This window comes from Python bivittatus, unplaced genomic scaffold, assembly GCF_059951505.1.
Source record: "Python bivittatus isolate LINGU-HERP-01145 unplaced genomic scaffold, Pbiv_v1 ctg000610_np1212, whole genome shotgun sequence".
Taxonomy (NCBI): domain Eukaryota; kingdom Metazoa; phylum Chordata; class Lepidosauria; order Squamata; family Pythonidae; genus Python; species Python bivittatus.
The window spans coordinates 29,240,139-29,258,308 of NW_028277088.1; the positions used below are offsets into that span (position 1 = coordinate 29,240,139).

General features: G+C 35.0%; 1 protein-coding gene across 4 annotated transcripts in view; it reads left to right on the top strand.

The window, feature by feature from the left end:
* HDAC9 (histone deacetylase 9) overlaps window positions 1-18,170 on the top strand; it is an 85,160-nt gene that overhangs the window by 55,589 nt on the left and 11,401 nt on the right. For all 4 annotated transcript variants that reach the window (XM_088150674.1, XM_088150672.1, XM_088150673.1 and 1 more), the window contains exons 7-11: window positions 839-970; window positions 2,563-2,675; window positions 13,417-13,539; window positions 14,141-14,351; window positions 15,585-15,802. In XM_088150674.1, coding sequence (XP_088006800.1) covers window positions 839-970; window positions 2,563-2,675; window positions 13,417-13,539; window positions 14,141-14,351; window positions 15,585-15,802 — 797 coding nt within the window. The remainder of the gene's footprint in view (window positions 1-838; window positions 971-2,562; window positions 2,676-13,416; window positions 13,540-14,140; window positions 14,352-15,584; window positions 15,803-18,170) is intronic.

The window sequence follows — 18,170 nt, forward strand, 5'->3', positions numbered from 1 at the left end:
GAAAGAGATAAGTAAATAAATAAGTACATTTAAGTACATTTACTTTTTTTAAAAAAATAGAGATATTAGAGTTTATTCTGTTTTTTGCTGTTCAGTTGTGATCATTGCCATGGGCTTAATATGTATTCTTTAAGTATGCTTTTTCACTTAAAAAATAATAAAACAACATTGGTGCATTTTACAGGGCATTTGGGAAATTAATAAAGTAAAATAAATAAATAAATAGTTTTGAAAAATATTTTACATCAGGGTTTGGCTTTCCAGATTTTGAATTCCATTCCTCAGCCCTATCAACATGGCAAATGTGAGAGATGATGGGAATTGCAAGTAATAATATTAAAAAGACCACATGTCAGCCACACTTGTTTTATATAAACATGTAGAATTCATAAATCAAACTCTACTGTTTGATTTAAAGAGGTGATTAGGAGTCCAATAAGCCAAAGGTTTTTGCAGAAGAACAAGCTAATCATGGCTTGTTTGCATTTTGCTGGTGGTTTATTCTTTTTCAATTGGTATTTGTAGATTTATTGGAGGCTTGGTCAGAAAACAATGACAAACCATGAATAAGATGACTAAATACAAACCAAACATTCTATAATTCATTGCATTCCGTATATGTAAACAGATAACATAAAACTGTGGTTTAAAATAGTAGTTTAAACTTATGTATGTGAACCTGCCATTATTTAATCACCTACATAAGCTTGTCCAATGGCCACGTTGCTAAATTGGAAGCTGTAGACAAACACTGCAAACCCAGGACAGCAACAAGTCCAAGAAGGAAGCCTTGCAGGTTTATAGTCTCTAACAATAGATTTTGTGATCTTATTCTCAGCCTCCGAGCCCAACTTGAAAGTTCGCTCCAGGTTAAAACAAAAAGTAGCAGAAAGAAGAAGCAGCCCTTTACTCAGAAGGAAGGATGGAACAGTGGTATGCTCATTCAAGAAAAGATTATTTGAGGTGACAGGTAATGGATTGGACTGGAAATATCATGCCTAAATTAATATTATTTCTGTTATTGGTTTCTTTTGATAGGAATAATTATTTGGAAGACATTTTTTAAGTTAGAGTAAATCCTAGGATTGTGCACTTTTGAAAAATGATTTAGAATAAGTGATTCACAAGAAATATTTCAGACCTTATGTAAGCATGGACCACAGTACCTCCTGCTATATGTTAAAGATGGCCATCCTTTTCCAGGATTCCATGCAAACTTGAAAAAAGATGCTGCTATTTCTGCTGTTTTAAAAGTCACTTTAATTAATGGAGTCTTTAAAGAAATAGCATCTTTATTTTCTAGTTTGTGCAGAAACCTGAAAAAGATCAGGCTCCTTTAATGAGTAGCAGAGAGGTACCATGCTTGCGTTTTCATGAGAACTGAAGCAGTTCTCAATCATTTCAGAATCACAGTCTTAGTAAATAACTAATTTAAAGGAACCGAATGATGTTGCGTGTCTTTTGCTCATTAACATCAAGATTATTTTTGTAGACAGTACTTATGAGCCATCTGTTTATTCACTTTTTATAAAATAAATGGGACTTTATATTTGCATAATGCAAAGTATGTATAAACATACCATTATATGGAATACTTATTTACTCCAATTTTTGTTTATCCAATTTATATGGCTCAGAACAAGTTATAACAAGTGATTTTAATACAGAACATGGAAATAGACTCTCAGTTAATTTCATGTGTATCCTGCGACTGGAGTTAGAAACAGTTCTAGAGAAACAAATTGCTTGATAAAAATTAACTACATCTAATGTAGTTGGAGTAAGCCTTTTAAAAAAGAATAAGAACAGCTAGAAAGTCAAGCTTTCTATTTATTTTGAGGTATATGATTTGCATGGAAACTCACAGTAAAATACATTTTGTCCTGTTTGATCAGCTCATCAATTATATCTTCTTTGCCTACATTAAGAGCGTTAATTAGCTCTTTAATCTGTTCTTCAACAGTGGTATGTTGTTTTGCCTAACCATGTAACCTTAAAAAAGCAGAACTTTTTATAGCAAAACAAAGTATGATATAACCATTAATATGCTATGTTAAGGTTTTGAAGATGCCTGCTTTTCCCTTAGAATTCACTGACTGAGTTGCACTGCAAATGAGGTATTGTTTTTTATTAGTTGCTCATATAAAGGCCGGTTCACAACTGAGTCCTCCAGGGGTTTATCCAAACAGCCTAGGAATGGCACCAGGCCTCATGAATTGATGACATGTTATCTTGACCTTTGGGAGTCCAGTATCTCTATCATGCTGGTCTCTTACAGAGGCAGCAGAGAATGCAGCCAAAAGTACTTCCTTTTCCTTTACTCATTAGGAACTTTTTTTTTAGTATTTTGCCTACCACTGAGAAACTTGCCCATCTTGGAGGGAGGAAAATATTGCTCAAGTAATAAATTGTGGGTTTTTATGCATTAGAAACATTATGAGGTAAAGAAAAATTGTAACATGAATAAAAGAAGACATTGTATGTGCAACTTATTTTCTGTTGTAGCTGAAACTTTCTGATTATCATTCCTACTTATTTTTATTTCCTTTACCAACCTTCTAGAATCATCAGTTGGTAGCAGTTCCCCAGGATCAGGACCTAGTTCACCAAGTAATGGCCCTACAGGAAATACAGAGAATGAAACATCAGTATTGCCATCAAATTCCCAAGCTGAGGTAAGAAAAGAATGGTTTCATGTATCTGGTATTTGGATTACTGGACTGACCTCGAAGGTCACCCAAAACCGCAACTAGTCCAAAATGCAGTGGCTCAAGCAGTTATGGGTGCTAGGTGATTTATCATGTAACATCTGCGCTTTGAGAATTACATTGGTTATCATTTTGTTTATGGATGCAATTCAAGGAGCTGGTTGTCACCTTTAAAGTCCTTTATGGTTCTCCCAGTGGACTCTGCCTATCCTTTTAAATCTGCAAAATAAGGTTTCCTCTGGGTTACTACTTTTAGGCAATGTCATTTTCAGAGATCTCAGGTTTGGGCCTTCTCAACTGCCCCCCATCCCCTCTTTGGAACAACATTCCCTCCAATGTCCGACTGGACACAACTCTGTTTGGAAAGCCATTAAGAACTGATTGTTTCAGTGGACCTTTGGGTCTTAAGGGTTATATCTGTCTCTCCTATCAGAGTGATTATATATATGGGTTATGATTTTTATTTTTAATCTTATTACTGTTTTGGAACTCTAAACATCTCAAAGTCAGACATGATTGGAACAGCATACAAGGATGGATGGATGGATGGATGGATACCTTTTTTTGGACATCTGTGGACACTTTGTCCAATATTTTTCCACCATGAATAGAAGTAGGTAAATGGTCTTATTGGTAGATAAGAAGAAAAACAGTAGTGAACAGTAGTGATATCAGGTCAGAGCAATCACCAGCATGATTTTCTATAATATCTAGGGTGAATATAGTGGCAAATTGCATATTCAAGCACAAGTGAGCAACTGTAGCCATTAGCAGCTGTCTAGAAATGCCATCTCCTGATTCTGATGCTACTAACTGTTCCAAAGCTGTCCTATGGATCGGGGGTAGATACAAGTGCAAAAATTAACATCTAAAATATTGGGATGCAGGGCAAGCTGCCTTTAATGATTAAAATTAACTTCTTCTAGTCTCAGATATGCCTCTATTGCTTTTATATAAACAATGACATAATGGGAGGGAAATGAAACAGCAAATATGCAAGAAATTTAAAATCAAAGGTTCTGTATTTAATGAATTATACTAGCAGATAGGTCAGTTTTAAGCAATGTTAATGGTATTCTGTTTGGATAATATTATAATATATTGTAATGAAATATTTTGTATGCAAACATAAACCACAGTTAACCACAAACTTAATAAAGAATATATATTCCTTGATATTCATGTCTTAGGGGCATATAAGTTTTTAAAAGCCTACATGCAAAGCACACAACCTCAAAATATATAACAATTCAGCTACAGCTGCGTGCAACCTAAGTATCTAAATAACCTTGATTTAAACCAGTTTAGTTTTGTTATTTTACTGAGTTGTCATACAAAATGGAAATTATGTGTCTGGCTAAGTGCAGAGTGATCAAGCAATGCTTTCTTGAGAACAGGAAAATAATTTAGGAATTTAGTTTAGTTGGGGATGTATTTTGAAGTATGGTCTATGCTATTCTTTTATGTAAGACCATTATGAAAGAAAAACTCCCTTTATATTAATTTTAATTAATTTTCACTGGCCAATAATAAGATTTTTTCCTGCTATGTATTTATAGGATGTAAAATATGTTTGTATTGTACAGTTAACAATTATTTAATTTATATTCAAATTTGGTGTGTCAGTGTAGCCTTAATTTAATTTGCAGTATGTCTGCACTATTTATAAATCCTGACAAAAGTTGCATTGAAACCATTGCAAGTGTACCTTGATTCTGAGTTCAAAATAAATACTGATAAAATGAAAGTGAAGTGTTTTTTAGTTTCATGGAATAAAGAAAATGAAAATATTCAAAAGTATCAAAGGCAATGCATTTATCAGACAATTCTCTCAGCTCAGTTCAGAATCAACATGAAGGTTCATTCATTTTCTGAGGGTTGGATCCTAGTTGATAATGCTGGCACAGGTTTATTAATGATACTTCATGCTTGCCAATTATTTCATTGCTGTGAATTGTAATACATTACTCATACTAGTTTTGTACATCCCCAGTGTTCATTAAAAATCAACGTTTACATTGTAAGAGGCTAATATTTATTTATTTGAACATTATATCCAATAATGTTTACATACTGCTTAGGACAACTACCAACACAATATCCTCTTCTACCCCCCAAAAGAACAGTTAGAAGAAAGAAGTGCTTTATCACAAAGTAGGCAGATACAGTTGGTTAAATAAAAACCAACTGTCAAATAAAATTTACACTCCATGTGGACTGCACTTCCCTAAATACGATCTTAACTGATGAAAGGCCATCTAATATGGGGCCAATGTAGACTTTGGGAAGGGAGTCCCACAGTTTAGATGAGGCCACTGAGACAGCCTTTTCCCACCATCAACTGGACTTCCACACAGTTGTATGTGTGTAGTTAGGATGGAGATGTCTATTAGCAATTGGACTACTAAATGTTGGTTAAATAATTTAATATAACATAGGAACTACCAAAAACCTTTGCTGGAGAAATACAACTTTAGAAAAAAATAGAGTTGCAAGTTGTTCTGGAAAGCTTTCTATCTACACTATGAAGCAGCTTGTTTGCTCTGTGGCTGTAATATTTTCAACACAAAAGAACTGTAACTAGAAGGAGGGCGGGAGAATCAGAAGTACTTAATGTTACATACATCCTAAATGTTGATCAGAAGGCAATAGTTCAACTCAGTATTGATCTACTTTGTTCATCTGGTTTAGTATCATCTACTTTTAGATACTTCTCTCCAGACTTGGAAAATATTATGAATTGAACCTGAGATATGTGGCATGCAGTCATACCCTGTACCATGAGTTATTATCCCTCCTCATGTGAACTAAATTATCAGAAAATAAATTTATATATTTTTTAAAAAACTAAATGGTTCTCTTCAGATATGCTAACAAAAAGGCAATCTGGTAACACTTCTCATTGTTCTGCAAAGCATTAACATGTTCTGTCATGATGTTTTAAGTCTCAGGCTTTTCCTGCATTTTGTATGGATGCTTTAAAAAAAATGGATGGGGCTTTACCTAAACACCTTGTATAAGTGAAAGGAAAGGGGGACACTCATAAGCACCATTGGCATGGAGGCACTTTCTGTGTCGGTGAACACCTCTTTATATGCAGAAGATTGTAAGATGAATCCCTGACCTCTCAGTTTAAAAGGATAGGTAGGCACATGATATGTAAGAACTGGGAGGCTGACATATTTTTGCTAACCATCAGGCAAATAACTTAATGCTTAAATATGCAGATAATGATTGTATTTATCTGTATTCCTGGACTTGGATTCATGTATCAAAAAACATTAAAACTTACTACAAAATGTAGTTTTCCCCTGCATAAATCTACTATTAAGCATGTAATTTTCATATATTTGCACTGTGTTGATTTCTGTTAAATTCAATGGAAAATGAAAAAATGGAAAAACATTTGCAAGATTGCAACCTGTGAAATCTTTTGATAAAAAAAAAGCATAAGGGAAAGTAATTTGTCAGATAGAAAGCTAAAAGGATAATTTCTTCAGGTCATTGGCAGGACACTAACCTCTGAAGACTGCAAACCTCAGTTCAGTCTCCAACAGTGACTTTTTCTAATAACGAATTAATTGTATGTGTGAACTCTGATCCAAGGGCAGGCGTGTGACCTCTTCACACTGATAAGTAGCTTCTCTTTGGCCCAGAACAATCCCCTTCCCTAAAAGGTTACATTGATAGCTAACATGTGGTGTTTTTGACTCATAAAGCTTGGAATAAGATTCCAGGAAGTTAAATCTGTAGAATTTCAAAACACACTAATCCATACAGCAGTACTTTCAGCTCTGAAAGTTTAATTCAGATAAGAAAATAATGCTGCATCATCTGTTAATTCCAGAGCACTAATGTCTTCTGAGAAGATTCTGCTACACGTTTCATCATGTTGAGCAATAAAATGGAGTAGAGTTTCTCCATTACTCTATAAGAATTAAATATTTTCTCATAATCCAGTTTTAAGTATCTTTTAAAACTTTGGAGTGGGGGAAAACATGTTGCAGGCTTTAAAAAATGATGTTATTGCTGAATATTAAAGCAAACTAATTTACTATTATATGATATGATTTTAAACTGCTGTTTAAATATTGATTAGGAAACAAGGCCATCATTTAATGGTAAAACATCTGCTGTGCATGCAGAAGATCTCAGTTTCAATCCATGGTACCTGTAGGCTAAGAAAGACTTTGATCTTAAATACTGCATACCTGCTGCTAATCAGGGAAAAGAATAGTGACCCAGATATACCAATGGGTCTGATTCAGTATAAAGATTTCCCTGCCTTCCATTGTTGTTTTAAATATGTATTGATGGTATAGAAAGATAGTCAATGAGCTTATTAATTTATTGTGTTAGGATGGTTGGGTCATATCAATCTCAGGTTTGCAGTGTTTTAAACAATGTGACTTCAGATTTTTTAAAAAAGCATTTATTGTAGGAAAAACTTTGAAGTAGGACTGTTGATTTCAACTGACTGTCAGAAATATGTATATTAGAAAATAAGTTGGAGGAACATAGTTGCTTATGTTAATAGAAATAGCTGTCACATTTCCAATATAGGTACGTGTGTCCACATTATTAAGTTATTTTGATTGTAGGACTTCTTAATGGGGATAAATAACAAAATAAATAGTATATAGAGGAATTCTTACCTAATCTTTCCCCAGTGTTCTAGTGTTATATTTGGCAAGAGTTTTTGTTGGGGGAGCATTTTGTTATCTGAGCCCCATCAAAACTGAAATGTTTATATTTCATTATAATTCCTATAACGAAACCTAAGTCAGTTTGATATAGTGTATTGCAAGAAGAGTTGTAATGTTTAATTAGTCAGATTAAATGATTTAAATATTTTGATCAATTAAAAAGGGCCTCTAATTTTTGTCTCTATTTTTAGGCACAAAAATTGAAGTGCATAAGACAATAGTACTGTGAAAAACAGTGTTTAAATACAATTTTTGTGGAGATTTTGTTTGTTTGTTTGTTTGTTTGAGAAAATTCAGATTAGTCTGGAAATGAAACAGAATGGACACGATTAAACATATGCAAAACTGATATGAAAATAATAACCATCTATCACTCAGAGAAATTTGCTTTGAGACTCTTCACATAGACATGAACATTGAAAAGTGCTTCAAAAGATATTTCAGAACAGAAGTTCATATTGCTAAACTATACTGGCAGCTATTGGCAGGATTGTTATAAGGTGAAACCGCAGGTTTTCAACTGTGCTTTTTTTCAGCTGTTTCATTGTATCTGTGGCTAGTTTATAGTTATATTGGGGCCTTGCAGATGCTCCAATCTGAGTAGATATGCACATGACAGCCAATAAAACAAAGAGAAACGCAGATTGCTATGACAGGAAATTCTCAATAATATTAACAATCAAGCTTTACTACAGTGGTTCCCTTCCATGAAGCACTTTTCTAACTGTACTGATACAGTTGTTGTAACTACTGATACAGCAAAATACTTTTAAATGTCTGTCATTTAGAGCATATTGTTTGGAGGCCATGGTTTAAATGTTTTCTGAAATTGCATTAGCAGATAATTTCTTCCCACTATATTCCTACTTCCAAGGCTTATAATATAAAGCACTTTAGGCAGGAGTAATCCTTCCAGCAACAGAAATACTACCACCTCCACCACCATATTATTGTTGGTCGCATAGTCAGCCAGTTGTTTAGACTGGATTTGGCATTTTTATCCACCTATCAAGTCCTTCCCAAGTTTGTTTGATGGTGTTAAATGTATGGTTGCAGGATGTAACCTGCTCCAAGTAAAGCTGTCTTTTGCAAGTGACTGAGGGTGATTTAGTCAATGCCAATGGCGTTCAAGTGGTGCTCCAGATGTTTTGGGATAGTACCAAGGCACTATTGGTACTATCTTTGCTTTCTTTTGCCAAGTCACACTATTTCTATTTGCAGGTCTTTGTATTTTTTGATTTTCTCCAGTTTTTTCTTTTCTATTCTGCTGTATCCAGGTATTGCAATGTCCATTATCCAGACTTTTTTGTCTTTCTTATCAAAAGTTGTTAAGTCTGGGGTGTTGTGTGGCACATGCTTGTCTGTTTGAATTCTAAAGCCCCAGAGCACTTTAGCTTCTTCATTTTCTCTTACATTTATTTATTTATCTATCTATCTATCTATCTATCTATCTATCTATCTATCTATCCATCCATCCATCCATCCATCCATCCATCCATTCATTCATTCATTCATTTTCTTGACCACCCATCTCCCCCCCAATGGGGGAACTCTGGGCAACTCACAACAAACATTAAAAACATAAATATATATAAATACATAAAACATCAGTTAAAAACATTACTAAAAAGGGGAAGGAGAGTCCAAGAGGATGAAAAATCTGAGGCTGAAGACAAGGCCTCTATGGGGCTTGCCATCCCCATGCTTGAGGTATTCCCTCCCCACCCCAGGCCAAGTGGCAGAACCAGGTCTTCAAAGCCTTACGGAAGGCCAGGAGTGAGGGGCCAATCGCACCTCTGGGGGCAGAATGTTCCAAAGAGTGGGGGCTACCGCAGAGAAGGCCCACCTTCTGGACCCTGCTAATCAAAGTTCTTTCACTGAGGGGGTCCGAAGCATGCCCTCTCTGTGTGATCGAGTGGGACAGGTTGAAGTCATAGGGGAGAGGCGGTCCCTTAGGTAAACTTTGTCTGTTTTGTGGTCCCACCAGTTCTTACTTGCAGGCAAATGGTGTTTCTTGCAGATATTCCAGTGCACCATTGTTGCTACTTTGTTGTGCATTGTTTGTAATCAATCTGTGTGATCTTCTTGCATCAGTTAACTAGGTGGTCTATTGTTTCTTCAGCTTCTTTGCAGAGGCGGCATTTGCTGTCTGTTGCTGTCTTCTTAATTCTGGCTTTGTATGCACTTGTTCTTAAGGCTTGGTCTTGCACAGCCAAAATTAGCCTCTCTGTCTCTTTCTTCAACTTTCCTGCTCTTAGCCATTGCTAGGTCTTATTGTTATTGGCTTTGCCTGATAGTTTTTTTGTGTACTGGCCATGTAATAGTTTGCCTTGCCATGTCTTTTTTCTATTCTTCATTTGGTCTTTCTTGTAGGCCAGTTTGTCTATTATTATTACATTGTTCCAGGTATAATTTTTCTGCTCTCTGTGTAGCTCAGTAATGTTGTTCCACTTCTTGGACTATATCTCACTATCTCTGAGAATTAGCCGTATTGGGTGGGGGTGATGAGATCGTACCATATCTGAAAGACTACAGGTTAGCATCCATAACATACACACGTACATATATACATGTTATTATGTTTCTGTGTGTGCAGTGAGAGATGTAGGTTTGAAATTTAATCAGATAATCAATTTAATTTTTCTTATCAGTAGCAGATTTCTGATTATTTTAAATTAATTATTTACAAATCAGTGGGTGGAGAGGTACTTCTTAGTACAAAGTACTTTTAGTACTCCTTTTCTATAAAAAAGAAAATTTATTTCTAAGTATCTGTGACGACTTCCCTTGAAATGCAAGCACTTTCTAATATACTTCCTCTTTCTCCCTCCTGAAGTTATTCAGGGATTCCCATGCTCCAACTTACATAATAAAATATGTATGATAATTGCTTTCCCTGCAAGTAGTACTGTATCTAGTTTGGGCTGGCAATAATATTAGTTTACTGTTTAAATAATAGTAAATCAATAAAGTTAGCTGTAATAAAGAATGTTATTTTTGCCAGAACTTTTAATATATTTGTATGCAAATTCATTTGGGTAAATTATTAAAATTAATACTACAGTATTAATTAACCATGCAATCCAATACACATTTACCTGGAAGTAAGCCTTGATATATTCCATGGCACTTATATTCTAATAAGCACATGAAGGATCACACCCTAAATTTCTGTAGACCAGAGTTATAATTATTTAAGTATGTAGTTATTTACAATAACTAGAACATCCTATCTGTACACAACTGTAGTAAGAACTCTCAAGGAACTTGGGAAAGATGACTCTGTAGAGAAGGTGTACAAAATGTCTGTAGGCCATTCATCGTAACAGCACCTCTTCAGTGGCCTTCAGTCAGTAGTTGAGAAGAGGGTTGAAAGTTGAAAGTGCTGGTCTTTTCAGACAGTTAAGGAGCAAAGTGGTTGCCTTAAGCCTTGCAGGCACAGCAGTCCTAATTCCCTTGGGGTTTGGTGTCTGTCTTATATAAGTCTAGCTTATCATTTCAGCTCCGCAAACAGAAACTGCTTCATTATTTAAATGTGACTACAGAAGCATCAGAACTGATTAAAGTATTCTGTTTATTTGTGTAGTTTATTGTGTGGATTTTAAATTAAGAGCTACACATGAATTTCTTCTTAGATTTCTTTCTTAAATGGCAACTGCTCTAAGACCAGCAAGATAGTATGTACAGCAAGAAAAACCTTTAAAAAGAAGGTCTTCGCTATAGGCCACACATAGTCTGTAATTTAGATATCATTGCCTAAACATCCAGATAAACATCCAAACATCAGTCCTTGGTCAAAACTGATGGGAGAATTTGACTTGGCAGTGTAAATCATATTAGATGGGAACAAAAGAAATGTTTGTATACCAAGCCAAATAATTGATCCATCTTATTATTATTTCTATTGAAAAACAGTAGCATTCCAGAGTTCCAGCAGGAATATTTCCGTGCCCTACACAGACATTTTGAATGCACTGCATGCTTTACCACAGAGCCCTTGCCTAAAGATGCATGTAGTAATTGGTCTGAAGTTCTTCTCTGCACAGAACACTCTCATTAGGGCATGACATTTTGTGGCTTCTGATCTGTGTTGCCCAAGAAAACAAATGTCTGGCTCCTTCTCCTTCACAAGTCATGTGATGTTTCCTGAACAGCCAGGCGACCACAGAGGATAGCCGTTCATTCCACTGGAGATTGTTGTGCTGTTCTTTACACCATTTTAGAATGGCTGCTATGGACCATTAGTGGCAGGGCAGCTGTGATTTCTTTTGAATTAAATATACACTATTTGAATATTACCAAGTGTGTCATTAAAGAGCATGCAAGCTTTAAAGTTATATTTAAGCATCCTTAATCATATATTTCTAAGTCTTGGCATTAAAAAGATATATTAAATAATATACTTAAAATTTCAAATGTGTACAATGGTTGTTTTGAAATAGAAAGAAATATAGATTTAAAATATTCATTGCACAATGTATTAACTGAATAAAAAACAGTTCACAAACTACTATAGCTCTTGCATGTTTTCAACTTCTACAAAATATAAACAGCATTTCACATAGAATTATTATTCTATTTTATTTTCACATGGACATGAATATAAATACTTTACACTGGTGGGTGTTTTCAGTTCTAATTTTACACAATAAGAGCTGCATTCAATTCTAATGGATGACCTATATAGACAATTCCTTTATTATGTCAAGGATAGGCTTAGTCTCCAAACAAACTCTATGGGAAGGTTATGTTTTGGAATAACATCCTGTGTTTTTGGGCTGTTCAACTCTTTAGTGACAGTCTGAGGTTGTATTGTATTAACTCTAGGTATTTTTCCAGCGTTAATTGATATCCCAGGTTTGTCCAGAGGAAAATCTACAGCTCCACACAACATGCTTGACAAGTTATTATATTTATTTTAGTCAAAGCTTGAGTGCACAGGATCCCTCATAGAGGTGGTCTATTATTGGAGGGCCATATGCTTTTTGTTTGGGAAGAAAGCAGTCACTGTGTCATACTGTTACAGAGGGTATTCTCTTTCAAGGATGTGGTTCCCTTGAGGACCATATCATGCCAGAGTTCCAAAGTCCAGTAAGACCTTTTGCAGCTCTGATTGTGTAAAATGTCTGGGAGGGAGGGAAGAGTTAAACAATAACAACAAAAAAGGTAATTCTAGAAGGTATAGTAGGCCACATGTTGAAGAGCATGAATGTCAGAGAAGGAAAGGGCAAAATTAACATTTTCATTAAGAAAAATGCAGGAACCCTCAGAAAAGCATGTCCAAAAAAGCAAGTCCCTGACTCCCTAGGTTTCATGCTTTATCTGACATTGAGTGACCAGACTACTGAGAAACCATTTACATATGGTAAAAATGATGTTAGATTGTGAAAGGGCATGTTATATTATCTCAGATACATATGAAGAAAAATAGTAATATTTTATCTAATTCCAATATTTTCTGTGATATCTGAAATGAAAAGTCATGTACCTTATGAGCCCTATGGGAAGAATTGGAACAAACTAACCAGTGCACAATGTATGTGGTTAGATAAATAGTACTACCATTATAGATGATCAAGAGAAAGTGGCAATTCCCAGCTAATGTCAGGCTTGCAGTATTTATTATCCCCCAACACCCCCAGCGCACCAGGTGCCAACAAAATACTTGACAACTCTGCTGAGTTTTGCAGTTCCAAGCAAGCAGAATGAACAAAAAATAATGTGGAGATTAACCTATTACACTCCAGATATACTGGAGATTAACTCTGAATTTCCAGTAGGGTGTGGATTGATTCTCCATTCAGGTTCCAATGGCTTGAATTTAATAGCCACATTTGTGAAATTGTGTTCTAAGAATTGTGAAGCAAAGTCTTCCATTATCAGGATTTCAGTGGAATACTACTAGTGTGAAAGAGAAATGATTTCCTCTTGTTTGTCCAACACAACATGGAAATATCCTTGGCTAGTCAGACATGATCTTCTTTTTTAAAAAACTTCCACAGGATATGGTTCCACAGCATCGCATTCTCATCAACGAAGAATCAATGAACCTTTTGAGTCTCTATACATCTCCTTCTTTACCTAACATCACTTTAGGACTTCCGGCAGTACAACCACCACTCACAGTAAGTGACTGGTTTAGGAGAATTTTTGTTGGCTTTAATCAAGATGTGTCAGCTTTTTTGTATTCCATCACATACTCTTAATTCAAGACAAAGGCAAAGTTAAGGTAATGCAAAATGATTCCAAAGAAAAATGCTGAACTATATACTATTGAGAGAGAGAGGCTTTATTCAACATTTTACATTTTTACCTCAACAATTTTATTATTATTTCAAGTAAAGAAACAAATTATATCATTGACTTATTAATTTTGAAGTAATGTGCACCCCAGGGCAATCTAACATTTCTGTCTCCCACTTTTTCTATTTACCTTTCACCAGCTTCTTTTGTCTGATGTGGAATATATGTGGGAAATGGATACAAATATGAAATGACAGATGACAAGAAGGGCTGAAGATGCCTCTCTTATCTGTCATATCTCTTTATTAAACATGCACACACTTGTTTGCTGGAGAATGTAGTTTCAGACACAGACTACTGAGTTCCACCATTAGCCTGTGCTGTGGGAATAATGAAGTTTTTCCAACTTATATGTTCAGATTTGTAAGTTTTTAACTTGGAAGAAGTTTTCTTCTTTAATATTGTCTTCATTTCTTAATGTAGGCATCATCACCATTTAAAGAAAAACAAAAGAATGAGGCCCAGACAATCAGGCAAGGAGTGGCTATGTCTAGTCAGTACAGGGGGACCATCTCTTCACCTTCAGGCCCTCAGCCCATTGTCTTAGAAGGGAAGCCAAACAATAGCCATCAGGCTCTCTTGCAACATTTGCTATTGAAGGAACAAATGAGGCAGCAAAAACTTCTAACCACAGGTAATTATGAATCAATTATTGGAAACAGACGTTATTTTTAACTGAAAATGCAATTGTAGAGAAAAATAGGAAGTTGCCTTGAACTAACTCAACATCTACTGTGTCAAGGATGAACAATCCTTAGTTCAGGGTTCCAAACCCCAAACTGCTTTTATGTTGCCCCTAAGGCATTCTCTGACCAAAATACCCTAGTTTCTTGCCAAATGTGTAATGTATATTTTCCCCTGATTTTAGGCATGAAATAGAATACAGTTATTGTTGAGGCATAGAATAAGTTTAAAGTATGAAATAAACATGAATCCCCTCTCATTCCCCCAAGGCTTCAGTCTGAGAAAACCCCAGTCCAGTCCATTTACATGCAGTCATCAATGGCAAAAAATATATCCCCAAACCAAAGAACAGTTTCCAGCCCATCTCTAATATATATATATATATATATATATATATATATATATATATATACATACATACATACATACACACATACATACATACATACATATACATACATACATACATACATACATACATACATACATACAAATAAATAAATAAATAAATAAATAAATTGCCAGGATCAGGCAGCAGTCTGGTTACTCAAATCTTTTAGAAGAGATACCAAGGGTAGAAGTATGAAGTTTTTACATTTCATCCACCAGGATTCTGCTTTCGTCGAACTCATTAACTTTCATGCACTGAAGTTTTTTAAAATATTAATGAAGAGACTGTGTAAACATTTCTATCATTTCTAATTTATACTACAGTATAAATGTTACTCATACTTTTTTTTAAGAAAAAGAAATATTAATATGGAATTCATAAGTTGCTATTTTGTACAGTGTGCAAATCCATTCCAATTTGATTTAGACTATCAGTCCAGATCATTGTATTGACTTGACTTGTTGGTTTGATTCAGAAAATCAGTTCAATTTGGACATCCAGATTTATTTGAATCATCCAAATCTGGCCTATTTTATTCAAATTAATTTGGGCACTAAAACCAAGTGTGTATGTGTGCAAGGTCTCTATGTTAGGTCAAATTGCAGATGTTCATTTTGATGGTTCACAATAAATTGTGGCTTCAGTTTGGAAAAACAATGTACATTGGTGATTCAAATATCACGCAAGCCTAATTCTATACTCAGTTCAATTTTATGAAAAATGATAAGATATTTGATATTCCCAGATTTCATTGGCTTTTCGTTTGATGAGACATATATCATTGACTTGCAGGTACAGTGCCTCTTCATCCACAGTTACCACTGGCAACAAAAGAAAGAGTCTCACCTAGCCTAAGAGTTGCACATAAGTTACCTCGACACAGGCCACTAAATCGAACTCAGTCTGCTCCCCTCCCTCAAAGTACATTGGCTCAACTTGTCATTCAGCAACAGCATCAGCAGTTTCTAGAGAAGCAGAAACAGTATCAGCAGCAGATTCACATGAACAAAGTAAGTTTCTATTTGAGTGTAACACAAAACATTTTCTTTTAATCAGTTTAATCATGTCCAGTTCTCGGAGACTGCCTGGACAAGTCCATGCAGTTTTCTTGGCAAGGTTTTTCAGAAGTGGTTTGCCATTGCTTCCTTCCTAGGGCTGAGAGAAAATGACTGGCCCAAGGTCAGCCAGCTGGCTTTGTGCCTAGGCAGGACTAGAACTCATCATCTCCTGGTTTCTAGCCTGATGCCTTAACCACTACACCAAACTGGCTCTCTAGTATATAGTAGTATGTATAATACACTATTATATATACACATATTATATACACATATTACACGCAACAAATATAGTAATATGTATAATACATATATCTTCAAGAGGGAAAAAATGGCTAGATATAGCTTCAGTTTATAGTAGACGTTCTTTTACATTTAATTTTTTAAAAATTATTGACAATTATCAGAATTTCCTGTGACTATGATTTAGAGAACAGTATCTTGGCTTAATGATATAAAAATATTAACACATCTTTTCTGCAACCTCTTCTTTCCTGTCTGCACAGTGCTTTTGAAAGCAGAGCAGAACTTAATTATCACTTTTTATTTCACCTAAACCAGGAAATTACAATTATAAGCATTGGAACAAGCCAGGATCACATTAATGGGAGAATTCTGCTTTGTATTCATGCATGCAAGAAGGGAGAATGGGAACAGCTGCATGAAACCCAAGGCTAATTCATAGTTCCACTTATTAAGCTGAGATTTGATAGTTTAAATTTTCTAAGCAAGCCATTATTTTATTACACATAATACATAATTCAAGTCTAAAATGTTATGCAATAGAAATAGCTATTCTAATTTACAACACACACAGCACAAAGATAAAAACTAGAAATTAGACAGTAGTCCCATTCTAAAATATAGGAACTCAATGGCACTATATTTTAGACATATACAAATGGTTTCTGTTAGAATTAAGAAGAATCTAAGTACTTTACTGTCAGAATATAGTTATCCATTGTCATCATCTATTGTATGATCATTCTATGTTCTATTCTTCGAATAATAGAATCTTTTGTCAGGTATTTTATACAACTGCTTCATGATTTTAACACATCATATGTTTATTCTTGTAGACAATTTATTTAGGGAATTTCCAGGACTCCTAAGTACAAACTATTTTTCCCCCTCTTTTTGTGATAGTAGGTATAATCAACAATCATGTGACAAAAATAATTTAAACTGTGTTACATCCATCTCACTGGGTAGCTTTTCCCCCATGAGGTGCTGATTCTTTAGGTTCTCTTAAATATTCCCAGCCAAATTAGAAACACAACCTGAAGTTTAACTATATAGTTTGTACAGTGGTTTGATTATTAAATCTCATCTTAATTAGGAAAAATGAAGACTAGAAAACTTCAAAGTTTAGAACTAATCCTTGCACGTTAACCCCTCTCAACTTGGGTGTTTTGATTACTCAACTTCAACTCTGCTTAGCTTTTCATTTACTATGTGTTCCATATGTTTAATCAAGATGGCATAGGTACATTTTGAAGCTCCCAGGTTTTCAATATATTTCACTATCATGCAGTTGCCTGAAGAAACGCAATCTTTTATTACTGATTGAAAGAGAGAATCTCTGATATTTTTCTCAAGGGATACAACATAGTGATAAGCTGCATTTCACTTTTTTTTATAAGAAGCCAGTATTTCAATTTATATTATTTTCTTATGTTTTCAGACATGTTATTATTTCTTCTATGTTAGTTTATTAAGATCCTCATCCTCTTCATCATCATGCAAACTACTGCAGGATAAAGGCTTCTTCATTGAAGGTTTTGGACTGTAATGTAATTGACCATACTGGTCTAGTGCAAGTCGATAGATAGATACTTTTCAGCTTCCTCATCTAGAGCTGAGGGAGAGTGACTGGCCCAAAATTACCTAGATAGCTTCTAAGCCTAAGGGAAGACTAGAACCTGGGTCTCCCCAATTCTAGTCCAGCACCTTAACCACTACACTACACTGGCACTTTTAGCCATATATAGCCATCTAAAAATGCATCATGATCTGCCAAATGCAAGATAAGATCCCCTGATTTTTGTAGTTCCAAGCAGGAAGCCAAGATAGTTGGTCTGCCATGCTTAGATAGTGGACCACATTTAGCGTGATAGTCAATAAGCTACAATTGCATCTTAACTGAAAGTATAGTACACTGAAAAACATATTCTCCTCATACCAAAAAATGTTAGTGCTGTATGAACTTCAGTGGCAAAGAAATGCATATAAAAGATTGGCATGTCATGGTTGCCATTTACTATTAGGCTGAGGCTTAATGGAGGTAATGGAAGAACTGAAAAAATTCCTAGTCAGAACAGCT